The following is a 26,796-nucleotide window of genomic DNA, read 5'->3' on the forward strand; positions in this document are numbered from 1 at the left end:
GGATGTTAAAATCGCCCACTATAATTATCTTATCTGAGCTAAGCACTAAGTCAGACAAAAGGTCTGAAAATTCACAGAGAAACTCACAGTAACGACCAGGTGGACGATAGATAATAACAAATAAAACTGGTTTTTGGGACTTCCAATTTGGATGGACAAGACTAAGAGACAAGCTTTCAAATGAATTAAAGCTCTGTCTGGGTTTTTGATTAATTAATAAGCTGGAATGGAAGATTGCTGCTAATCCTCCGCCCCGGCCCGTGCTACGAGCATTCTGACAGTTAGTGTGACTCGGGGGTGTTGACTCATTTAAACTAACATATTCATCCTGCTGTAACCAGGTTTCTGTTAGGCAGAATAAATCAAAATGTTGATCAATTATTATATCATTTACCAACAGGGACTTAGAAGAGAGAGACCTAATGTTTAATAGACCACATTTAACTGTTTTAGTCTGTGGTGCAGTTGAAGGTGCTATATTATTTTTTCTTTTTGAATTTTTATGCTTAAATAGATTTTTGCTGGTTATTGGTGGTCTGGGAGCAGGCACCGTCTCTACGGGGATGGGGTAATGAGGGGATGGCAGGGGGAGAGAAGCTGCAGAGAGGTGTGTAAGACTACAACTCTGCTTCCTGGTCCCAACCCTGGATAGTCACAGTTTGGAGGATTTAAGAAAATTGGCCAGATTTCTAGAAATGAGAGCTGCTCCATCCAAAGTGGGATGGATGCCGTCTCTCCTAACAAGACCAGGTTTTCCCCAGAAGCTTTGCCAATTATCTATGAAGCCCACCTCATTTTTTGGACACCACTCAGACAGCCAGCAATTCAAGGAGAACATGCGGCTAAACATGTCACTCCCGGTCCGATTGGGGAGGGGCCCAGAGAAAACTACAGAGTCCGACATTGTTTTTGCAAAGTTACACACCGATTTAATGTTAATTTTAGTGACCTCCGATTGGCGTAACCGAGTGTCATTACTGCCGACGTGAATTACAATCTTACCAAATTTACGCTTAGCCTTAGCCAGCAGTTTCAAATTTCCTTCAATGTCGCCTGCTCTGGCCCCCGGAAGACAATTGACTATGGTTGCTGGTGTCGCTAACTTCACATTTCTCAAAACAGAGTCGCCAATAACCAGAGTTTGATCCTCAGCGGGTGTGTCGTCGAGTGGGGAAAAATGGTTAGAGATGTGAACGGGTTGGCGGTGTACACGGGGCTTCTGTTTAGGGCTACGCTTCCTCCTCACAGTCACCCAGTCAGCCTGCTTTCCCGACTGCTCGGGATCTGCCATGGGGGAACTAACGGCGGCTAAGCTACCTTGGTCCGCACCGACTACAGGGGCCTGGCTAGCTGTAGAATTTTCCACGGTGCGGAGCCGAGTCTCCAATTCGCCCAGCCTGGCCTCCAAAGCTACGAATAAGCTACACTTATTACAAGTACCGTTACTGCTAAAGAGGCCGAGGAATAACTAAACATTTCACACCCAGAGCAGAAAAGTGCGGGAGAGACAGGAGAAGCTGCCATGCTAAATCGGCTAAGAGCTAGTAGCTACGCTAACCTAGCGGATTCCTAAAAACACGCAAATTGAATAATGTGTAAATAATTTAGAGGTGATTCAGCAGAAGGAGTGCTTTAGTTAAGGCACGTAAAGATTACACTGGGAAACAAATCGTAATCTAGATAACTAGATCAATCTAACTGCGCAGATTAAACAGCTAACAGATACAGAAAAACACCGCTGTGCTCCGGAACAGGAAGTGATACAAGTGATACAATTCACCACATTCACAACGTGACAGAACTTGATGCGCTGTTACGTGCAATAGCGCGCAACAACGCGGAATACTATTCTTGACCGTGCGAAATGGTTCCTGATAATTCTCCAGCAACACGTGCCATTAATCGTAACAGGTTGCAGCAGTTCCTGAGGACACCTGACGCCTCTGCCCCGAATAATCACATTCGTGATCAGCGGCCAAGAATGTGTACTTCGTGGCATTTGTGACTTGTCGTCGTTATGTGTAAACGCAGCATTACAAATATATGCAGCACCCCCAGCTGGAAAAATGTCAGTCCAGGACTTTGCCAGTCTACTGTGTCACTGCGCCTCTTTAGTAAATTCTGACAACAGCTTTTTTTTTTCCTTCTTTATTCTTTATAGGTTTTGTACTGTGTCAGACTGTTCATTTACTTTAATATTTGACCATTTGAAATTAAATATGACTGTCATTATTAATAAGATGTTTCCTGTAGTCTGGACACTGTTGTATTTCAACACTGAAGTGTGGTTGCCTCAAAGGTGTCACAACACAAAAGCCAGAGTCCGGCACTACAGACTTGATGCCTTGTGTTCTGACCTGATCTTAGCAGCAGGTCTCTCAGCAGATAGTTTTTTCACCAAATGACAAAGTCCAGCTTAAATGGAACAAACAAGTATATATTATTGTCAAAGAGCAAACCTTATTCTTATAATGATTTATTTTTCATTGACAATGAATTATGAGACCCTTTTTACTTCTATTTTGTATGCAGGTGCTCTGGCATGGAATGGGGAGCAGCTGTCGTCGGGAAGTCGAGATAGAGTGATCCTGCAGCGTGACATCAGAATCCCGCCATCTGCTGAGAGGAGGTTACAAGGTCATAGGCAAGAAGTGTGTGGTCTGAAATGGTCACCTGATCACCAGCACCTTGCATCAGGTGGCAACGACAACAAGGTTAGAGATGAGGAAGTGACATACATCTACAAACTGTATTAGACTATCGCTGAAGGTTTAACTGTATCATAGCTGGTTTTTGTTTGCTTCTGTAGGTGATCAGAAAAGCTATATGCACACTGTGTTTGAACATTTCTGTAGCATTTGAGATGACCTTAACTCTATGAAAATTATTTAAATGATATTAATCTTGCTGAAACAGCAGTGACTCACAAATTGTTCCTCATTTGGCAGCCATGTATTTCTGTATGAATATGTGATTAAAATGTGACTGGTTACAGTTACTGGTGTGGAATAGCTCCAGCCTGCTCCCCGTGCAGCAGTATAGTGACCACCTGGCAGCTGTGAAGGCAATCGCCTGGTCACCCCACCAACATGGGCTGTTGGCATCTGGCGGCGGTACTGCTGACCGCTGCCTACGCTTCTGGAACACTCTGACGGGACAGGCACTGCAGAGCACAGACACGGGCTCCCAGGTCTGCAACCTGGCATGGTCTAAACATGCCAATGAACTGGTGAGGAGGACATACACACACACACACACACACACACACACACACACACACACACACACACACACACACACACACTACTTCCAAATACGCTTGTTGAAGGATTCAATCACTTTAGTGTGAATCACTTAGAACATGTTGAAAATCTCAATCTGTGCTGAACACTCAACAAAATGACACTGTTGATCACAGCCAGAAACTTTAAGAACATAAATTATTGTCAGGTTTTCAAATTTCCAATGATCCTTGAACTACCCATACCTACTGATACTTCTGTCAGGGGAAAAATAACCAAGTTTAAGCTTGAAATAGGTATATTTCCTCAAAATCACTTGCGTCTGTTTTATTGAAAAATAATCAGTCCAAAAACTATTTAAAAAAAAAAAAAAAAAACATTCTGTGCTGTCCAGCATGACTGCGAAGCCTTGAATGAAAAATCAGTTTATTCTGTATTTTTGATCAAATTAACATATACCCATGTTATCTTTGACAGACACTGTTTTTGTAGTTCTTAGAAGGTGGGTAAAATATTAGACACATCTTTCAAAGTACGACAATACAACACTGATCAGTTTCAGGCATACATTATGAGAAATGTATGAATTATTTACTGTTACCTATTTGGTCTTGTTTTCCTACAAGGTGAGCACTCACGGCTATTCTCAGAACCAGATTCTGGTGTGGAAGTACCCGTCACTAACACAGGTGGCCAAATTGACTGGACACTCTTACAGAGTACTTTATCTGGTAAGACCGTAGGACTGTTGTACTCTGTGGCTGCAGAGCAGAGAAATACTGCACAGTACTGTGCAAAAACTGTTGGCACATTAACTTTGGCTACAAGTTTTAACAGTAATGAAAAGCTGAGGAATATCTTATCTTCATAAATAAATGAGCAAAATGGTTTCAAAGTATCTAATTTCAGTTATTTGGTCTCGTGCCATATACAAGAGAACCAGATTTTACTGTATCCACCCATTGGAATGAAAGTTGGTTAAACACCCACCCTAAATAAAATATATATATTTAATTAAAGTTGATTAAATGCCCACCCTAAAAGGAATCATTTTCATCACTCCATCACATTGTAAAAAGCAAAAACGAATAAGGCTTCACAAGGTTTTTCCCGTTGGGTCTGCGTCTTACCTCTAACAGCATCTTTAGTGTGCGGTGGTCTTTTCTGAATTCTTTCCTGTAACTTTTGTTTTGCATGGTGAATTTTTTTTTTTTATCCATCCATTTTCTTCTGCTTTATCCGGAGTCGGGTCGCGGGGGCAGCAGCTCAAGCAAAGCCGCCCAGACCTCCCGATCCACACACACCTCCCCCAGCTCCTCTGGGGGAACCCCAAGGCGTTCCCAAGCCAGCCGAGAGATGTACTCCCTCCAGCGTGTCCTGGGTCTTCCCCGGGGCCTCCTCCCAGTGGGACGTGCCCGGAACACCTCTCCAGCGAGGCGTCCAGGAGGCAAAAGATGCCAGAGGCACCTCAACTGACTCCTTTCGACGTGGAGGAGCAGCGGCTCGACTCCGAGCTCCTCCCGAGTGACCGAGCTCCTCATCCTATCTCTAAGGGAGCGCCCAGCCACCCTGCGGAGGAAACTCATCTCGGCCGCTTGTACTCGCGATCTTGTTCTTTCGGTCATGAGCCAAATTTCATGACCATAGGTGAGGATCGGAACGTAGATCGATCGGTAAATCGAGAGCTTTGCCCGCCTACTCAGCTCTGTCTTCACGACGGTCCGATACAGCGACCGCATCACTGCAGATGCTGCACCGATCCGTCTATCGATCTCACGCTCCATCCGTCCCTCACTCGTGAACAAGACCCCGAGATACTTAGATAGCCCATGGGGCCCGGCCGGGCTCAGCCCGAAAGAGTGACGTGGGCCCGCCCTCCTGTGGGTTCACCACCTGCAGAGGGGGCCATGGGGGTCGGGTGCAGAGAGGATTGGGTGGCGGTCGAGGGCGGGTGTCCCGGCGGCCTGGTCCATGCTGACAGCCCCTGGCTGTTGGGACGTGGAATTTTTTTTTTTTATTCATTAATTATTTTACAGATGCATGCATTTTTTTTTAAATCATTCATAATCGCATGACGATGTCAGTTTGAGAATTTACAGTATACAAATGTTGCACACAAGGTGGAACTCTTCTGGCACTAAAAGGGCGAGTTATTTTTGAAGAAATCAAACATTTTATTGAGATATATGGAGAGATGGGCCTTCTGAAGAATGTAATATTGGCCACGTGCTCATGCATCCACACGTCCCCTCTTCAGGTAGAATTTTACATGGAACGCTCTGGACATTCTGAGGCACAAATACTTAATTATTAATTATTATACATAATTTTTTGGTGTCCACTCGAACCCTGTGGCTGTGTCCCAATTCATAGTCTGCACCTTTCTAAGGGCTGTGTCCCACGAAACTCGTGAGGCCTCAGCTCTTCAGATACATCAGGCTCTGATGTCTACTGGTGAACCTCTAACATGCACAATGACTCAGAATTCTTTTAGCCGTGAAGGTTCCACTTCGCGGAGAAAGAAGGCTGTGAATGTCGGCCACTTCGCAAGCCTCGTCGTGCCACTTATCACGTAAATGACGACTACAGCCTTCGGAACATTCAGCTGCTGAATTGGTGCACAAACAGTGATTCTTTGTTGTGGTCAGTGTGCATGTTAGAGGTTCATGGGTCCTCACTGGTAGGCATTAGAGCCTGAAATCACAGAACTGAATATGCAGTACTTTTTACACAGTTGTGGAAATTTTTTGAACCACTGACTGACTGACTCTATTAATGCTGGGGGACACACACACTTCAAAACTGGTTTGTAATTAATGAATACATTTAATGAATAAAACAATCTTTTGGTGTGGGAGTGTTGTAAGGTGTTTATACATTTTAAAAGGGATTTTCTGTTGGCCTGCTGATGAAGGGAAAATGCTATCGCACACTACATTTTTGTTAACATTCAAAATATCTGGAACATTTTTGCAGTACTGCATATCAATTCTTTGGTCCTTTCATGTGTCTTTGGTGTCCTCAGGCTGTGTCACCAGATGGGGAGGCCATCGTCACAGGTGCAGGGGATGAGACGCTACGATTCTGGAACGTCTTCAGTAAGACGCGTTGCACCAAGGTACAGAACAAACTTAGTTACAATGCTGCTTTCACAGTTAGATGCATTTCTGACATGTATGTTGTTTGCCATCTAATATAAATTGTGACACATAAATCTGTCTCAGATTTCTGAAAATACAACTGGAGCTTTGTGTATAACTTCTCCAAAAAAAAAAAAAAAAAATTACAAAAATCAAACAAAACATGAGCACCAACATTCCTGTCTATATGTCTTCAAAAGTGCTGAAGTGCAGGTGGCAGCACTGCTTTGGCACAGTACAAATGGCTAGTAAATCAATGGGAGATGAAAAATTTTATTTAAAAAAATCATCCCATCTGGCAACATGGAATCAAAGCAAATCCACCAAATACTATTGGTTCATATTCTTGGCTTTTTGTTGTTGTTGTGTGTGTGTCACGCTAATAGCTAAACAATTCCCATGTGCACCCTGTTGTCTAGCTTTGCTCCAAAATGTCAAGGCTTGATACTGAGCCTATGTTTCACTCCTCCACCACACACACACACACAAATGAGTTCAGCAGTTTTTGAGTAATCCTATAATAATAATAATAATAATCAGTATTGTGGCACTGCTGGTGCTGTCTTGTTTAGATGTACCGGTAGTTTGTTTTATTGTAATTGTGAAGGCATTTATGTGCATGACATTAAGTCCAAGACAAATTTCCCTGCAAGGAAGCTAAACTATATCACATATCAGTAGATAATATGATTTAATTGTGTGTTTTACCAAACATAAAAAAGTAAATCCATCTTTTGAAAGAAATATCCAACTGACTATGGAAGTCAGCCATGACATAACTTAAACATTCCTCATGCATGATCAGTATGAGCACTGCCAATTCAGTGATGGTAAGATTTGATTTCTTTTTGCTTCTCAGGAATCAAAGTCTGTGCTGAACCTCTTCACAAGAATACGGTAGTTAACATACAGCTTCAGGACTGGTTTGGGAGGAGCCATCTAAAGTTGTGGTTGAAGTTCATCACAGCCATCAGAGTTGTTAGAGTAAAATGTGCAGACGCAGTCTGGACTCATCTGATCGCAGCAGCACGTGCTCTCCCTGCAGCAGTACACAAATCGTTTTGATTTTAAGTTCTAAGATCTGAGCTATATCATGTTGACGTCACCACATTTTTAAGGGCACTTTTTATTGTAATGGAAAGGAAACATGAAACCTAGGTTTTGTTTTGTTTTTGTATGCAGTTCGGAATTTCAGTGACAGCTCCCATCACACCACGCGGTGATGCCACGTTAGATTAAAAAAAATAAAGCAGTCTGTTGTACGGACACATGATCTGCTTAGTAAGCTTTTTTTTTTTAACTTTAAAATCTGTTGTAGAAGTGACTCAGATTGTTTTATTATGAATTAGCAGAAGTATACATGCACACGAGGTCTAAGCTATATCATGTTGATGTCATCACATTTTTAAAGGTTCTCATTTGTAACAGAAAGGGTAAAAGACTTGGGTTTTTGGTTTTTTTTGGGGGGGGGGGTGTCTATATTTTGATAAAGTGTGGATCTGATCTATGTCAGAAGAGTAATGCTAAATAAGAAAATACAGCCATGGCTGCTGAGCTTTTTGTTCTTAGTCTTCAGAAGTTGGACGTTTGGATGGACGAGCAGCCTTTGAGGATGACAGGCTGAGTTTGTAACACGACACTGCCTTTTTCTGCTTTGTAACCTACAGGCGTTTTAAAACGTGGCAGAATGGGTGCATAGACCAGAGTTTTACACACATATTCATCCTGATCCTTTACTGAAGGTTTTGTACAGGAGGTTAGTAGTCGGAGTATCCAGATTCCTGGAGTCCTCGGCAGAGCAGAGAGAACTCCTTCACGATCTCCTTAACATGTCGCTTGTTGGTTTGCTCCCTGGAAAGAGATATCAGATATAAAAAAGTTATAAATCCTAACCTGGTGTTGCTTCAGTCTGTCATCTTATTTGAATTTACTGACTTATTAAGATTGGCCTTCATTGCCAGGTTATATTTATTTTTCTCTCAGCAGTGCCTTTGACAGTTAAGACACGGTGATTCCTGATAACAAATTATAAAATGTATGAGTTCATTTAACATACACCAGCACTGTGGAGCCTGCTTTTATTGTAGTCTGTGTTATAACAGTCACTCGTTTTTGATACCCGCTTAGTCTAATCAAAGGTCACAGGGGGCGCTGTCCCAACAGTCATAGGGTGTGTGGAGGGGAACATCCTGGACAGGATGCCAGTCCGTCATAGGACCACATAGAGACAGACAAACTCATTCACAGTCACGCACACCTACAGTCAATTTAAAGAGTCCAATCCAACTAACATGCGTGTCTTTGGAAGTGAGAGGAAGCCGGAGCACCCAGAGGGAACCCGCATGTGGGAAGTGATCCCATGACCTTATTACTGTGAGACAACGGTGACGACCACTAACAAATATTAAGAAAAAAGTGTCTATTTCACGAAATTCTAAGCTACTGCTATAGTATACAGTTGCAACTCCAAAGTTTACAGACCCTGGCAGAATATTTAAAAAAAATTTTGCCCATTTTTCAGAGAATATGAATGATCAGTGGTTGGGTAAAGCCATTTATTGTCAAACAACCATTTACTCTTTTTAAATCATAATGATAACAGAAACTGCCCAAATGACCCTGATCAAAAGTTTACATACCCCTGTTCTTAATACGGTGTAATGCCCCCTTTAACACCAGTGACAGCTTGGAGTCTTTTGTGGTACAGTAGTGTTCAGAATAATAGTAGTGCTATGTGACTAAAAAGATTAATCCAGGTTTTGAGTATATTTCTTATTGTTACATTGGAAACAAGGTACCAGTAGATTCAGTAGATTCTCACAAATCCAACAAGACCAAGCATTCATGATATGTACACTCTTAAGGCTATGAAATTGGGCTATTAGTAAAAAAAAAAAGTAGAAAGGGGGGTGTTCACAATAATGGTAGCATCTGCTGTTGACACTACAAACTCAAAACTATGTTCAAACTGCTTTTTTAGCAATCCTGTGAATCACTAAACTAGTATTTAGTTGGATAACCACAATTTTTCATGATTTCTTCACATCTGTGAGGCATTAATTTTGTTGGTTTGGAACCAAGATTTTGCTCGTTTACTAGTGTGCTTGGTGTCATTGTCTTATTCATACACCCATTTCAAGGGCATGTCCTCTTCAGCATAAGGCAACATGACCTCTTCAAGTATTTTGACATATCCAAACTGATCCATGATACCTGGTATGCGATATATAGGCCCAACATCATAGTAGGAGAAACGTGCCCATATCATGATGCTTGCACCACCATGCTTCACTGTCTTCACTGTGAACTGTGGCTTGAATTCAGAGTTTGGGGGTCCTCACAAACTGTCTGCGGCCTTTGGACCCAAAAAGAACAATTTTACTCTCATCAGTCCACAAAATATTCCTCTATTTCTCTTTAGGCCAGTTGATGTGTTCTTTGGCAAATTGTAACCTTCTGCACGTCTTTTATTTAACAGAGGAACTTCCCGGGGGATTCTTGCAAATAAATTAGCTTCACACAGGCGTCTTCTAACTGTCACAGCACTTACAGGTAACTCCAGACTGTCTTTGATCATCCTGAAGCTGATCAATGGGTGAGCCTTTGCCGTTCTGGTTATTCTTCTATCCATTTTGATGGTTGATTTCTGTTTTCTTCCACGCGTCTCTGGTTTTTTGGTCCATTTTAAAGCATTGGACATCATTGTAGATGAACAGCCTATAATTTCTTGCACCTGCGTATGTTTTCCCCTCTCCAATCAACTTTTTAATCAAACTACGCTGTTCTTCTGAACAATGTCTTGAATGTCCCATTTTCTTCAGGCTTTCAAAGAGAAAAGCATGTTCAACAGGTGCTGGCTTCATCCTTAAATGGGGACACCTGATTCACACCTGTTTGTTCCACAAAGTTGACAAACTCACTGACTGAATGCCACACTACTATTATTGTGAACACCCCCTCTTCTACTTTTTTTTTTTTTACTAATAGCCCAATTTCATAGCCTTAAGAGTGTACATATCATGAATGCTTGGTCTGGTTGGATTTGTGAGAATCTACTGGTATCTTGTTTCCCATGTAACAATAAGAAATATACTCAAAACCTGGATTAATCTTTTTAGTCACATAGCACTACTATTATTCTGAACACTACTGTAGTTTGTAGACGAGGCTCTCTGATGGTAAAGCTGCCACTGAATATGTGTTGGACTGTATTTACATCAATTACAAAGAAATACAAACAGTATGGCACTCTATGGTAAATCTGTATGGAGTAGACAGTTCTCAAAAACTGAGTGACTGTGCAAAGGAGAAGAGTGAGGAAAGCCACCAAGACATCCAGATAACCCAGAAGAAGTTACAGGCTTATGTGGTTGTGATTGGAGAAATTGTGCACAGTACAAACTTTGCATTTTCTATCACCGGTTATACAGCTTAATGATGAAGTGGTACAGAGGAGGATTTTCTTAAAAAGAAGACATGCAAGTTTAGCTACAAATAGCCAGAAGGTATATCTGGGATGTAAACCTAGATTTGATCTGTTTTGGTGAAAGAATATCCTTCTCTGCTTGACTCCACTATGAAGCTAAGAGTGGTGATGCACCCAGTCATTGAACAATGTAGGAGCCTCAACACATCCCTGATGAATGCCAAAATTCACACTGAAGAAATTGAGATTCTGTCCCTGCTCTGCACAGCATTCACAGTACATGTGTGTAAGCTGGCTATGATGTCCATCAACGTATTGGGGAACTGAGGATGTCTCAGAGATCAACCCGGTCAACTGAATCAAATGGTTTGTGATAAACAACATAGGCCCCAAAGAAGCTGTGCCAATATTCACACTTGCATTCACTGAACCCTCATAGAGCAAAGATCTGACTGGTGGTTGATTTCTTGGGTGTGAAATTGGATCAGCAATAATGAAACTATTAGTTTAATAGTACCTTAGAAGCTGCTGACTGAAGGTGTGCTTCTGCTCTGTAGACACGTGAGCCGAGGGGAATCCTGGAGTCTGTAATGTTTCTGACAGCCACTGGGACAACAGAGCTGGACAATGTCTGTTTAAGCTCAACAGCACCTCAGAGAAATGCTCCAGGCAGCGGGGGGATCCACCTCCAACTGCCTGTCACAAGAAGTCAGCGATAGATCAGAATAAAATACAAAAAACAGAACAGTGTTCAGGAGAAAATCCTTCAATTATAACTGACTCACAGGTTTTTTGGTTTCCTGAACCTGACGTTACAGGTACATCAACTACGTGTCCTTCCAAACATGACTGTTGTGTAGCAGTTTACAGGTCAGTGATGAGGTCATTTTCAAAACATTAAATTTGATGAAGAATTTTGACAGAAGTGCTGTTGAAACTATCACAAGCTGAGTCGATTTGTAGCTTGATGCATTCTCAAAACCTCTTGTCTCTGATCAGCTTTAACTAATGCACATCTTAGATCGGATGGCATGCTGTGTGGTGACTGAGTTGTGGTACAAAGGAATAAAATGTGACAGAGAGAGCCGGAAAGAAAATAAAATGACAAAGAGACCAGTGGCGGCTGCAGAGGTTCTTTCTTGGGGGGGGTGAGTAGACTGAGGTAGAATTAACAATAGAAGCTGTTCTCTATAATGATAAAAGTGAAGAGCTTAGACAGAGAAATATAGATGAGTGGGTGAATTGTTAGTCCATCCCAAGCAAGATTTTGTGGATGACAACTCAAAAATAATAAATGCTATCATCTTGTAATTCAGCAAATTAAAAAATGTGCATAATGAGGATGATGTAATTACTTTGTGGTGAACAGTGGTGGGCACAGTTCCGATAATCTGATAACCAATAATTATCAAAGATAATGTTTTCATTATAGGATTATCTTTTCGGATAACTTTGAAAACCATTATCGGACTAATTATCTTGTGATAAATTTTTGTCTGATAATTTTTAGACCGTTAACGTGGTAAACAATGTTGAACAACTACACAGACTTATAAAATTTAAAATAAGTTGAGCACCTATCTGTTAAATGTTTTGTAGCAGATACGTAGTCATACCCTCTGCAAACAGAAGAGAGCTGTTTCTAGAAGAAACCGCTCTATCCTCTACAGGCAAAGGAGAACTGGTCACAAAAAAAAAGCCTAATTTCTTTTAACCCCATACTGATACGTGGGCAATATCACCCAAGTTATCCAGAGGCATACATTTTTAACTTATGGTTCAAATTTTAACCAAACTAATTTTGGACAAGTTATTTAAATTAACGTCACGTCTGAAGTTTTATAAAGTGAAAATATAAGATATGTGTTTTAATTTTAAAGTAATGCGTTAATTTTTAAGGTTTTAGTGTGGACATGCTGTGTCCACACTAAAGTTTGGATATGGACTGAGCATTATGGGTAGGATAGGGTAATCTCAGTATGTTCACGACATGAGAAATGCATTTGAGACACTCTGATCAGGCGCCATTGACAACAGCATTAAACTCTAGTGCCTAAAACTCTCGTGAATATATTCTCTGGGTTTATAGACATTGTTATTGTGTTTGTGTTTATTAAATTCCATGCATCTTAAACATAGCGCAACACAGATTATCTGGAATTTTGTTTTGGCAAGTTTTCAAGGTCTCTACTGCCATCTACTGGCCAGTAGTGTTCATGGCAGTATTCGCCCTGAAGCTGGGCTGATATTTTTAATCACTGTACTCCGTTCCAGCTCAAACTGTACCACAGAACCACAAGATCTAAAAGTTCAGAGCACATGATTTATGTTTTCACACACATTGTACGTTCAAAAACCACACGTTGGACTCGTGTTTCCAGAAGCAAAACATAAACAGAAGCTTTTTTTTTCAAACTTAATTTACAAAAACTCTCGATGGGAGACATCAAAGTTAAAAAAAAACATTACAAGACAGGTCTGAGGTGTTTGCACAGGCATACCCTCATGACGGCTGACCAGAATATCAAACAGGTTTGATTTTCATCTGACCATATGATTGGCGATCAGGAGGTGGTCGTGAGATGTTAAACGCAGCTCGTTACTCCATGTATACTAAATGATGCAAGACGCGTGATTAACCTGAAGCTCGGTGCGATCCAATAAATTCTCGCACAAATGAAAAATCAGCTGAAAAAGGGCCAAAACTCGCACTGGCACCAGTAGATCATGGCAGTGTTCTATTTATTTTGACACCAGTTATATCAGATGGTTATCTAATTACAACATGGCTTTTTTTTAAATGCTTTTTTACAAATAAAAAATGGCATATTTTACAAAAGCACATTTATCTGTAAACACCAGCACACGACACACTTCACGTTAACATGATGGTTTACATAGAATGAATGAGTGTTAGCGGAGGCACATTTTACCAAGAATGCCATCTGTCTGTGTTTGTTATAAAACTTCAGAATTAGTGTATTATTCAACATTAAAAGGTATATGTTATATCTTAACTTTGCACAAATGACAGAATTGACATTAATGCTTGTTAGTAGTTGCAAGTGTACTGAAGACAATACTGGAATTTATCGGTTATCTGTAACTTCCGATACATTTTTGGGTGGTTTATTGTTTTAGCTTTATCGAAGATAACTTTTCAGTTATCTGATTATCTGTTATCGAAGTTAATTTTTTGGTTATCTGTGCCCACCACTGGTGGTGAACCTTTATGCACCAGAACAATACGAAAACCAAATTTTCTTTTCCTGTACAAGATCCCATACATGTGTATGTCACCTGATGGTGAGAGTGAGGTAAAAGCCGCCTTCACGTGAGTGTCATTTAACAAGCTAGCAACTATAGGAAGAAACATTATGCCCACTACGTTGACAAATACTGGACAAGCTATACAACAATATAAAATGGAAAAGTAAAAAGCAGATTTAAATAAGGGATAGAAAGTGTGGCTGGGGAATCAGGATACCAAAACTTTTTGTCAGCACAGCAGATTAGTTCATACCAAACCCTGTTCAGAACCTCTCAAACTCTTTGCAACACCCATTTTTCAAAATGTTCTTCCAGAGTCCATATAAACAAGAAAAAAGACATCACGTGATGTGCTAAATGGGGTCTCAATGCATCAACCAACTGTTTCAAAACATTCCAGCTGATTTAATGTTGGTGCATGTTGGTGAAATGTGAAAATGGGTACTGCATTGGCCATATTAATTGTCTGGGGTTGTACATGATCTGCACTATAATCCAAAAGGCTGGTTCACCTGGAGTATGGCCTCTGTCAGCAGCTTTCCATCCTTCTGCAACGCTTCACTCAGAGGTGGTACATCTTTACAACGAGGCAACATCTCTGTCTGCAAAGAGTAAGAGAGAAAATTAAAATAAATAAATGCCTGCGGCACTGGCACTTAAAAGGCAAAGCAGAGATGTTACTTTTTACATTCTTTATGAAAAAGTTCATGATTAAAAGTAAACATTTATTATCAACATGGATAGTACAACTTACAAAGAAGAAACTGGCAGATTTTACTGCTTGTGTCTCTGGGAATTTGAGTGATAGAACCCCTGGACAAAACAGAAAGGAAGAAAAATGTTTATCATTAAATACAACCAAAAGACTGACTGTCGGTTAACGTTTAAAGCACAGCACTGTGGGACTGATGGGGGGAGTACCAATAAACATGGCAATGCTGTAATCAGACTGAGAAAATTATATTAAAGGAGCCATTTTATCCACATCAGTGGTCAATGATAACGACCAGGATGCTCTGATTCACTGAGGTTTCAGTGTCTCAACATCAGAGTCCAAGAAGAAGCTTTTGGAACAGTAAATTTTGGAATATGTCGCCTTTGCTATCCCTGTGTTGAACATGTGTATCGTTACCATGTTAGTGTCTGTGTGCTACAAGTAGACCTAATAAAGCCCAGGCTGTCCCAGACGAAAGGTTAGCGTTACAAAAGAAACTAGCGCACTGCCCGTGGGGAACCATGGGCTCTAGACTGGGTAGTGTTTATAAAATAGGTAGCTGACATTTTTCAAGGGTGGTAATAAATTATGCAAAGTTTCTATAATGATTTTAACTGAATGTCCAAGAAATTAAAATGACAAGGTTTTGTGAATAATTGTATTTATTATTTGGCAAATGTAGTTGATGTCATGTTTTACAACTGGCAGTCTTGAAACTTTCCTCCAATCTTTGCTTTAAGTCACTGACGTACTGAGAGTGTGACTTTTTCTGAGCATTAACTGGCAATCCGAAGGCTCGATCAATTGGGAGCCTTGGTTGCCTCCCAAAAATTAACTCATAGGGAAAATAGTCTGTCACGTCATTCTTGGTACAATTATACGCATGTACGAGAAGTTTTACATGTTCTTTCCAAAGCAACTTTTCATCGTCACTCAATGTATCAAGCATTTGCAGGAGCGTCCTATTGAATCTCTCAACGGGATTGGTTCTGGGGTGATACGGTGTTGTGTGTATCTTTTTCATGCCAGTGATCTCACACAGTTTGCTTATTGTTTTCGATTTGAAATCAGGACCTTGGTCACTCGAGAGTCTCTCTGGGACACCATAATGCACAATAAGGTTCTCCCAGAGGGCCTTTGCAACAGTACGTGCACATTGGTTGGATGTAGGCATGGCCACTGCAAACTTAGTGAAGTGATCAGTCATAACTAATACATCTTTTGTGTTAGACTGGTCTGGTTCAATAGATAGATAATCTATGCAGACTGGCTCAAGAGGCCTACTTGTCTGTATGTTCAGTAAAGGGGCTGCCCTCTCAGGTCTATACTTTCTGTGGACACAACACTCACATGTACTGATCATTTTCTCCACTGACACATGCATCTTTGGCCAATAAAGCCTGGTCCGGACTAGATCGATGGTGCGGTCAACTCCTAGGTGACCCATGTTGTTGTGGAGGTGCTGAAGAGCCATTGATCTTAACTCCTCAGGGAGCATGAGTTGGAAAGAGGCATCTGAACCAGTTTGTCTTTTGTGATAGAGGACCTCATTTTGAAGTTTGCATGCTTCAGTCCTGTGAAAAGCAGTTTATTGTCTTTGTGAGTTGAGATAAGAAACAACCAAATGATCCCCAGACTGAAGAAATTCCTCTGGAGGGAAAACAGTCGGGCAATTTGACCTTCAGGCTTGATAAGCCTCTAGTGTTATGGTTTGAGCAGTAAAAAACACTTTTAACAATTCCACTTGAACAACCAAATCCCAATTATGAATTAAGAATATTCCCAATTAAGAATTAAGAAAATTCACTGGCCTCTGAAATCTTCAACTTCAACTGCAAGGCATGCATCTGCTCCAAGATGTCATCCAATTTGCATCTGAGTTCAAGAGTCATCGCAGTCTGAGAATGCACTGCCTTGCCAACCTCGTTAATCATGACGGACAAGCGAGGGGCTGTGGTTCTTGATGCCGCCATCTTGCCAATTTTTTTGGTAGATCAGGGCAGCACATAAGCCAAAAAGTACCAGCTCTGCTACCATAAGACCAAAAATGAATAAATCCTCAACGTCCTCAATGGAGAAAGGCGCCAACCATGCCACATGCCAGGAACTCCAGGAGTCGAGAACATAGCCTGCAGAATGCGTTCCATTTGGGCAGGTAGGATCCCCCGGTCCTGACCTTCTTGTAGAAAAAATGGTGTCAATAGTATTCAGAGACCAGCTGATCCATTCCATAGTAGTCCAATAGTAGTTCAATAGATCCAGTATCCAATATAATTTGAGGAATTCACAGTCTGGTGAAGTAGGGACTTGAAGGTTAAAGCAGAGAACAGAGATAAGGGAGAGTGGAGGAGATGCGACCGCCCTCGTCGGAGTACCAAGCTGAAATCGGGAGACTGGGGTCTGCAAAACCCAACACTGGTGCTGAGGTAAGCTTTTGGGTGATTTGTTGGAATGCGTCTTGACACTTTTGAGTCCATCTTTGACCAAATGACTCTTTTGGATTGTGGTATTCAGAGCTTTGTTGCTTTGTGGGCTTTTTCTTCCCTTTCCTGATTGGTGGGTACCTGGTGGTAAGTTCAATAAAGGGCCGGATGATGCTGGAGCAGCCCTGGATGAAATGTTGGTAATACCCGGCAAAGCCCAGAAACAACCTTAGCTCCTTGAGGTTAGTGGGGATGGGCCAAGTTGTTAGAGCTTTGATTTTCTCTGTATCTGTTTCAACACCATGCTCTGATACTGTATGGCCGAGATATATGACAGAGTTGTGGAAAAATTTACATTTCTCAGGTGCCAGTTTCAATCCAAATTCTTTTAGTCTCAGCAAGACTTTCTGTACGCGCTACTCATGTTCTTCGAGGGATGACGAGAAAATGATAAGGTCATCAATAAAGACGAGGACCTCTTTAAGGTTCACTGGACCCACACATCGCTCGCTGAGCTTTTGAAATGTGGATGGGGCATTGGTGATCCCCTGGGGCATTCGATTAAACTCCCAGAACCCCAATGGACACACAAAGGCGGTTTTCTGCTTGTCGGACTCTGACATTTCAATTTGATAGTACCCCGACTTGAGGTCCAAGACCGAGAACCACTGTGACCCTGCAAGTGCGGAAAACCCTTCCTCTAGATTGGGGAGTGCGTACGCATCTTTGATGGTCTGGAGGTTGAGAGTCCTGTAATCAATGCATAGGTGGACAGAACCATCTTTCTTTCTGACAACTACAATCGGGGAAGGAAATGGGGACTCAGATTCCCATATTACTCCCGCATCAAGTAGTTCCTGGAGGTGTTTTCTCACAGCCTCCACATCGTGAGGGTGAATTGGTCGAGGTCTTGACTTGAATGGGGTTTCATCATTGAGTTTTATCTGGTGTTGTACTTTGTCTTTATGCTGCGAAAACACCTCGAGCATTGAATTGAGCATTTTTGTGACGTGCTTTCCATTCAGCAGGTAGATTGCTTCCAAAGTCAAAGCTGATGTTCGATTGCATGGAGTCTTTTGGTTTGTCAGAGGGGCTTAACACTTTCACAATTAGTTCTTTATGCAGAACTCGAGTTATGCAGTTGATATCAGCCAACACACCACCTGATGGGATAACAACGGCATGGTCTGTCTCATTCTTTATTACGACTGGCAGAATACAGGGCTGCTTAGCTGGCAGGTTGACAAGACCAGCCAATACAAGCAGGCCACTGGGCAAAGAGGAGTCTAACGGCTGTTCAACAATAGCACATCTCTCTGTGACAGAGTTAGGGATGTACACGGAGGCCTCAATAACTGTTGTCTGCCCTCCTTCCACTACAACTGGATGTTTATCTTTCAGTTTTGCACAGCCAAGACTACAGTTATTAGATGTTTTTCTGGCGCATTTCAAGGATTTTAAGGAGCGCTTGATAACCATAAGGGACTGGCTTAAAGATTGCACTGCAATGATGGAAGTCAGCATAAAGGGCATCTAAAGTGTTTGTGCCTATTAACACCTGCCCTTGTGCCTCAGCTCGCAGAGGAGGAATGACTAATGCCAGCGCGTTAACATGAATGGCTGAACCCACAAAATCTTTAAGGAAAATGATAGAAAGCGCCGCAAAACCTAAAGGGACTGATTGGCCATTAGCACACTCTACGTCGAGATGATCACCCAACGGATGGAGGTACTGTTGTCACTTGTGACCCTGTATCTAAGAGACAGTTTGTTTCATTGCCAGCAATAATGACATTAGCTGTGGTTTTGGTTCCAACCTTTGAAAGGTTTACAGATAGTGTCTTCGAGTCAGCATTCTTTAAAGAAGCTTTTCATGGTTTGGGACAAGAATTGCTTTCTATAGCCCCTACTTGTCCCACACTGGAGTCTGGAATCAGTTTAAATGGCATTTGTCATTGGCACTGTTTGAAACTTCCCAACTGGTTTGTTTCTTCTTAAGCTGTTTTTTCTTTGTGGCAACCAAGGACGGATTTGGTTCATTTTCGCATGACGATGCAATATGGCCGTCCTTGCCACAGTGAAAGCAATACCATGGGCGGGGCTTCGCATTAGTTTTGGCAAAGCTCTGTGTGTTTCGGGCTTTCGTTTTCATGGGACAGGCCTCAACTTTGGCATTGGTTGTTTGACACCTTTGCTTTGGTTGCTTAGGTTGTTTTTGTTTCTGACTCTCCGATTTCCAATGTGAATTTGCACGCTCAAATCTGCAATTTGTTTTTTTAATACATCAAAGTCTGTTTCACTAGCACTTACTCTTTGCATGTTTGAAGTGGCCCATTGTTTTGGATTGTTTGGAGCCATTTTGTTCCAACCAAGGTGTTGCCTCATACGGCTGACTTTCGCCGTTTACTTATCTTCTGCAGTTCGTAAAAGCAAAAGGAATTCTGAAAAGGAAGGTGGGTTCTCTTTTCTTTATCCTAACTGGAGGTCACTGATGAGACTGTCGTCCCAACAGCCATGAAGGAACTGCCTCAGCAATTACCTATCAAACTCTGATACACTGACATCACCACGTCGCAAAGCTTTTGTCAGACAGACATGTAGTCTTTGCAGATAGGCTGACGGCATTTCACTTTCATTCCGAAGTGTATTCATGAATCACGCAAAGAGCTCATCGCCATCATCAACAGCTCCAAGCGGAATCAAGCACTCTCAAATATTCAGAGGGTTTGGTGTTTGGACCTAAATGCTTGGTTACGTCTGTAGAGGGCGGTAACAGGCTGTCAAGTATTCTTTGAGTGCAGTTCAAGTCAGAAACGGCTGGATTGTTTATTAGGACTTCAACACTTGTGCGCCATGTATCATAATCTGCTTCATTGTTTGGGCGGGGTATGCGCCCAGAGAAGGCTCTAAATCAACTTGGCACAGCAGAGTGTGAAGGCATTTCAATACTGCGCACTACATGTTCAACCACTACTTGATGGACACTAGGCAGATTGAGGTTGAGTGTGGAATTGGGTGGTATTGGCACATTGAGATCGATCAGGTTTTGATTTTGGGTAAGTATCAAATCATTAAGTTACCAAGAATCAGCAGGTCCACATCCTGCTGGATCAAGGGAATGGTCACCCTGTGCACGTGAGTTGGTTTCAGCGCTATTAGCAAGTACAGGGACTGGGGGTTGAGAAGAAACCCTTAGATTAGCTAGCTCTTCTTTGAGCATATCCTCTAGCGAGTGTCCACTCAGGTTGGCCATTTCCGACAGCTGTTTCATGTATGCTGTGGTGACATTTCGCGCATTTGTGGTGTACACCACTGCAAGACTCTTAATTTCGAATGTGATTACAGGTTGAGCAGAGCTTGGGACACTAAGTGGCAAAAGGGGACTTAATGTATCCATTGCACTAGCATGATTAAACTCTACAATTATCTGTTGGTGAAACTCTGATTGTGGATCATCTATGCGGATGTGGCGGTGAACTGACCCATGTTTTCCAAGGTAAGTAGTAACTTCTTCATCAAGAACACTGTTGGTAAGTCTTTTTATTATTACAGAGTTTGGGATTTTAATTGACTCTTTAGTCACCATTTCCATTTTTGACTTTGTTTTGGGGACTTATTTGTCTTAACTGTTCTTACCGTTGAAATGTTTAACCAAATGAGTCTCGTGTACTTTCAAAATAACTCCTGGCTGGCAAACTTGCCACATGTAACACTCTTTCAAGTTACTTAAAGCAAGGATACCACTTAGGTTAAATAATAGTACTTAATGGAACCTCAACAATTGGGCCAATAGGTTCGGCTACTGACAGGAGAAGCGAAAAAAATGACACTCAGACAATGGCTTGATTATTTTGTTTGTAAGAAAAATAAAATAAAACAAGGTTTTAAATAAAAGGTTCTTTTTCTGGTACCAACAGTTCTTGAGCACACTTTGTTTCACAATCAAGAAAGCTACTCAACAAAGTTACCCGGGTGCACCTTTTTTGATTCACAGATCAGGTTCAACCTTATAAATCACAGTTTCAAATGCAAAATGATTTTTCACATTGCATGGACCATCAGCAATCAATCAGCAACAAAACCCTTGTCTGAAAATATCTTTCTGTTAACCTGCACCAAATCCACTTCCCGCAAACTTTTTTTCTATGTATTTCTGTCTGCTGTTCACACGGAGTGTTCAGAATTTTCTGTCTTCAGTTTTCACCGAGTGTTCCTGTTTCATGGCGAAGGCGAAAAAGACTAAAAAAGGCCCCTGCTTCTCCACGGAGGAGGAGGGTGGGACAATGCGCCATTTTGCAGCAGCTCATTGGCTAAGAGAGGGGGTGTGCAGCTCATGGACAGCTTACTGGCTAAGAGCAGAAAGTGTGCAGTTTATGGGCAAAACTTTAACCCTGTAAATGCTGATAGTTTTTTATCAACACAAAGTGTAGCTGCTAAAATGAATACTTTATCACATTTAGGGGATATATATAGTGCATTTTATGGTGACCATATTTAAATGTGGGTTACCCTCACCCCATCTTTGCTTGTGAACGGCTGAGCCTTTTGGGGATGCTCCTTTTATACCCAACATGACACTCATGTGTTTCCAATTAGGTGTTCTTTGAACATTAACTTTCCCATTCTTTTGTTGCCCCATCCCAACTTTTTTGAAACGTGTTGCAGGCATCCATTTCAAAATGAGCAAATACTTCCACAAAAGCAACAAAGCTTATCAGTTTGAACATTAAATATTTTGTCTTTGTGGTGTATTCAATTGAATATAGGTTGAACAGGATTTGCACATCATTGTATTCTGTTTTAATTTACATTTTACAGAACGTCCCAACTTCATTGGAATTGGAGTTGTAAGACTGGTGAAATCTGACAGTGTATACTTGGGCTCACAATGCACTCTCAACAACAATGGCAGCGTAATGTCAGATCTTCCTCCTGTCAATCCCACAATGCTACACAAGGCTCTCTTGTTTACAGAAATGACATCAGAAGGAGTTAGGTCCATTAGAGCTGGCAGACCCACATTCCTGCTGATCGGTTATCATTTCAGAGAGATCCCTCTACCTCTCTTGTGCCTGGGACTCCAGCGAGGGCGGTCACATCTCCTTCTCTCTCCCTCCTGTGTTTTTCTCTATCTTTCTATCTCTGCTCCAACCTTCAAAAGTCCCAACTTCACCAGACTATGAATTCTTCAAGCTATATTTGGAATAACTGTGGAATTGATCATCTGGTCTCTGAACGCTATTGACACCATTTTTTTTTTTTCAACAAGGAAATAAGGGCTGGGGGACACTGCATGCCCAGATGGAACCTATCCTGCGGGCTATGTTTTCGATGCCTGGGAGAAGTGGCGTGTTGCATGCTTGGCACCACTCTCTATGGAAGATGTCGAAGATTTATTCTTATTTGCTTTTTATGGCAGAAGGGCTGGTGCTGATTAGATAATGCGGCTGCTACCAGAACTGCAACCGCACATCTGTCCTTCATGATTAATGAAGTGGGCAAGGTGGTACAATCTCAGACTGTGTTAACTTTTGAACTCAAACGACAAGTTGGAACATATCTCGGAGCAAATATCTGCCTTGCAAAGGAAGATATGGAGACCAGGGAATATTCATGAATTGGATTTCGACGGTCAGAATTTCTGTGTCTCTCTGCCTAACTCAAAACATGGCAGCCTTATCAGCTACCGAAGGTCAAAACGCCCTGCTTGTTTTTCCTCCAGCAGCATTTCAACAGCCTTGGTGAAGCATTCGGCTCTCCTCTTATCTGCCCTCCCTTACAGCCTGCTGTTGTCAAGGGAACTCCAGACTTTATGCAGACACGGACAGACAAGGTTGGGTAGGATTACTTTGAAATGTAATCCAAAGTAATCAGATTACAAGTAATCCAAATGTATGTACATACATACATGTAATCCACATGTATTCTTTCTAAGTAATCCTACCCAACCTTGCGGACAGAGACTGACGCACGCCTCCCCCCCTACCACCCCCCATTTTGTTTCTGACCCTACCCCTCTCTCCCCACCCCGGCCTCCGCTCTGCCACTCCTGGGAGGCGTGTGACTCTGCTGCAGTCTACACTCACTTTGCCTCAATTCAGATGATGACTGCTCCAAAGTTTATCGCACATAAACAACACCAAATGTATATGTGCGGCTGTTTTAATTCTGATGTGTGCCGTTATTACGTTCAACTAGTAATAATTAATTGTTGTATTTTGTCTGAGGTAATTGGGTGTGAAGATAATTTCGTTGCACTTCTAAGTGTAATGACAATAAATGATCATCTCATCCCTAGTGCTGTTTGGCACATGACAACAGCTCAATTATTATGACATTAAAGTAGATTATTGCCACTGTGTGTTGTATGGCTGGGGGTGCCTGGCTGCCTTTTGTTTCTGTCTTCTGTTCTGTCTTTTGTTTTTTCCTTCCAGGTGGCTTGCGTTCAGGACTGATGTGGCTGTGTGGCTGAGCTATCAGGACCTCACCCTGATCACCTGAGGCTGGTCATGTGCAGCTCGTCAGGACTCACAGCTGTGGTGCATCTACATGGATTGGGGCATGGTTGCATTTAAGTCTGGAGTACAGTGTGTATTTGCCAGAGACTCGACCTTGTGACCAGAGGGTGAGATCGTCGTCTAGAGAGCCATCTCATCATCATGGATGCAGAGACCGTAACAGGTTTGATGCCATGGTCTGTGAAAGAGGAGGGGGTGAGGTCTCACGCTCGTCAGCACACTTCCTGAGGTACTTTAGGTTTTGTGACTAACATGAGTACAGTCAGTAAATGTGGTGTCCCTCACACCTTATTATATTGAGCTGTTATGTTAGTCGTTTAATCAGCTTCCACTGCAGTGGAGAATTGAACTGGGTGTTCCATGCCTGCAGGGTGGGAAGCTGATTGGTGATTAAGCCAGGAAGTGTTTGCTGTTTATGTACACCTTTGAGTGGTCTCTGTGTGTGGAGTGGTGGACTCACATGATGGTTTTTCCTTTCACAGACTCGGTTGGTCGCGGCCACCTGGGGGGTGTCGGCGGGGTCCTTGGGTCCGAACTGTTCTGGCTCCGGACCTTTTGTGCTGCTGGGAGCGCACTGTCTCTCCACCTCGCCAGACCGCGCACTTATTTGTTTGTGATTAAGCACTCACTGTTATGTTATTAAATTCTGTTATCCTTAGAACCGTGCTCTGCTTATTTTATGCTTGGGTCCTTCAAACGCTGGTCGATTCTCCGCCTGCGTCCGACACATAACACTGTGCTTAACAATATCTGAATTTGTCTAATGATACAGAAGTTCTATTTTTGTGATCCTCTTTTTTCCCCAGTTCTAGATAGTGATTAATCACTCTCTACACATATGTTACACACAGGAAAGTGGTCCTGTTGCCACAGCTAAAACCAAGCTTGTAGGGCCACTGAACCAATCAAATCAAATCAAATCCTCTAGTCATCTACTGTCAGATTACAGTGAAGGATTTATTAATCTTTCTTTAACTTCTGGATCTGTTTCCTAAACGTTTCAAATATGGAGTGATTAAACCATTACTTAAGAAAACCTAATCTTGACCCTAGTGTATTGAAAAACTATCGTCCGATATCAAATCTATTCATTTTGCTCTAAAATTCTGGAAAAAGTGGTGTCACGGCAGCTTGTAGACAATCTTACTGAGAATAATCTCTTTGAGCCGCTGCAGTCTGCTTTTAGAAAATATCATTCCACAGAAACGGCTCTCACTAAAGTGGTGGAATGATCTTCTGCTTACAATGGATTTGGACACCACTACGGTTCTGTTGCGGTTAGATCTCAGTGCTGCATTTGATACAGTGGATCATCATATTCTACTTGATAGGCTGGAAAATCATTTTGGGATTACTGGGAGTGCCCTTGCATGGCTGACGTCATACTTGACCAGTCGTTCTCACTGTGTTTTGTACAGTAAACACTACCTCTAAACCTTATGACATGAAATTTAGGGTTCCTCAGGGGTCTGCCCCTGCTTTTCTCCCTTTATATAGCACCCCTTGGCACATATTGCGGCATTTTGGGATTACCTTTAACTGCTACGCAGATGATACTCAGTTATATATGCCAATAACTGCTGGTATCTCGTTCACATAAAATCCTTAGAAGATTGCCTTGCATCAGTGAGAAGTTGGATGTCTAGAAACTTCCTACTTTTAAACTCTGAAAAGACTGAAATGATGGGTTCTTGGTCCAGTGAAACATCGGCATCAATTTGACCAGTTAACACTCAGCCTAGGCTCGTGTGTCATACATCAACACTGACAAAGTGAGGAACCTGGGGTAATTTTTGGTCCTTCGTTGTCCTTTGGTCTCCATATTAGAAATATTACTAGGACTGCTTTCTTCCACCTGCGAAATATAGCGAAGATTTGTCCCATCCTGTCTATGGCTGATGCTGAGACCCTGATCCATGCGTTCATCTCTTCTAGATTGGACTACTGCAATGTTCTATTTTCTGGTTTACCACAGTCTAGCATTAGGGGTCTCCAATTGGTTCAGAATGCTGCAGCCAGACTTTTGACACAAAGAAGAAAGTTTGACCACATTACAACCCATTTTGGCATCTCTTCACTGGCTTCCTGTCCCAGTGAGATCAGATTTTAAGGTTTTGCTACTAACCTATAAAATTATTCTGGACTGGCACCTCCCTACCTAGCTGACCTAATTAAACCTTACGTACCGGCCCAGGCTTTACGTTCTCAGGGTGCAGGACTACTTTGGTCCCTAAGGTGAATAAGAAGTCTGCGGGTCACAGAGCTTTCTCTTATCGTGCCCCCTGTTCTGTGGAATGATCTCCCTGCGTCAATAAAACAATCAGATTCTATGGAGACTTTCAAGTCCAGACTTAAGACACACTTATTTTCCCTTTCATATGGCTAGCATACTGGTGCAGTTTTGTTTTACGCTTTTTATTCTTTTAATTCATGTTATTAGTAATTGAAGTGGGCCTGCGGCCTCAACTTCACCTAAATTCTGGGTCTTTTAGTGAAGCTTAGGCTAGTAGCTGGCGATCACCTTAGTATTTCTTCTGTTTTTCTTGTTGATTAATGCTGGCAAATTATACAGGTATTTTTTGTCTTTCTGATGCCTGATTCTGTTTTTTCTCTGTTTAAGGTGCAGCTCCATCCAGAGATGGGAGTTGTGTTTGTGTTGGTGATCCTCCGGTCCTGTGCACCAACAGCAATTCTTGCATATTCGTCCGTGAATTGTTCTGTGAATTATTTCTGTAATTATGTTTGTAGCATGGCCCCAAGCAGAGGGTCACCCCTTGAGTCTGGTCTGCTTGAGATTTCTTCCTCAGAGGGAGTTTTTCCTTACCACTGTTGCTCTGGGGTTGTTAAGGTTAGACCTTACCTGTGTGAAGCACCTTGAGGCAACTCTGTTGTGATTTGGCGCTATATAAAGGAAATAAATAAAATGAAATTGAAGGACTTGGAATTTCCTCTACTTGCCACCCATGTGGTGTGTTTTTTAAGAGCTGACGTAACATGTGAATTTCTCCCGTGTGAGATCAATAAAGTTTATCTTATCTTACTTTAAAATTTAAAGCCTCCCC

The 26,796-nt window shown here is 41.9% G+C and overlaps 2 protein-coding genes across 3 annotated transcripts in view; one reads left to right on the forward strand and one right to left on the reverse strand.

The window, feature by feature from the left end:
* fzr1b (fizzy/cell division cycle 20 related 1b) overlaps positions 1-7,815 on the forward strand; it is a 42,684-nt gene extending 34,869 nt beyond the window's left edge. For both annotated transcript variants that reach the window (XM_034182722.1, XM_034182723.1), the window contains exons 10-14: positions 2,533-2,714; positions 2,996-3,229; positions 3,869-3,973; positions 6,268-6,360; positions 7,242-7,815. In XM_034182722.1, the coding sequence (XP_034038613.1) occupies positions 2,533-2,714; positions 2,996-3,229; positions 3,869-3,973; positions 6,268-6,360; positions 7,242-7,283 (656 nt within the window). In that variant the 3' untranslated portion in view covers positions 7,284-7,815. The remainder of the gene's footprint in view (positions 1-2,532; positions 2,715-2,995; positions 3,230-3,868; positions 3,974-6,267; positions 6,361-7,241) is intronic.
* Positions 7,816-8,090: 275 nt separating this feature from the next.
* The window catches only part of LOC117521425 (importin-13-like), a 105,667-nt gene continuing 86,961 nt past the window's right edge, over positions 8,091-26,796 (reverse strand). The window contains exons 18-21 of the mRNA XM_034182721.1: positions 14,833-14,891; positions 14,591-14,680; positions 11,326-11,504; positions 8,091-8,233 (exon numbers count right to left, since the gene is read on the reverse strand). Coding sequence (XP_034038612.1) covers positions 8,140-8,233; positions 11,326-11,504; positions 14,591-14,680; positions 14,833-14,891 — 422 coding nt within the window. The 3' untranslated portion in view covers positions 8,091-8,139. The remainder of the gene's footprint in view (positions 8,234-11,325; positions 11,505-14,590; positions 14,681-14,832; positions 14,892-26,796) is intronic.

The sequence above is a fragment of the Thalassophryne amazonica genome, chromosome 12 (assembly GCF_902500255.1).
Source record: "Thalassophryne amazonica chromosome 12, fThaAma1.1, whole genome shotgun sequence".
Taxonomy (NCBI): Eukaryota; Metazoa; Chordata; class Actinopteri; order Batrachoidiformes; family Batrachoididae; genus Thalassophryne; species Thalassophryne amazonica.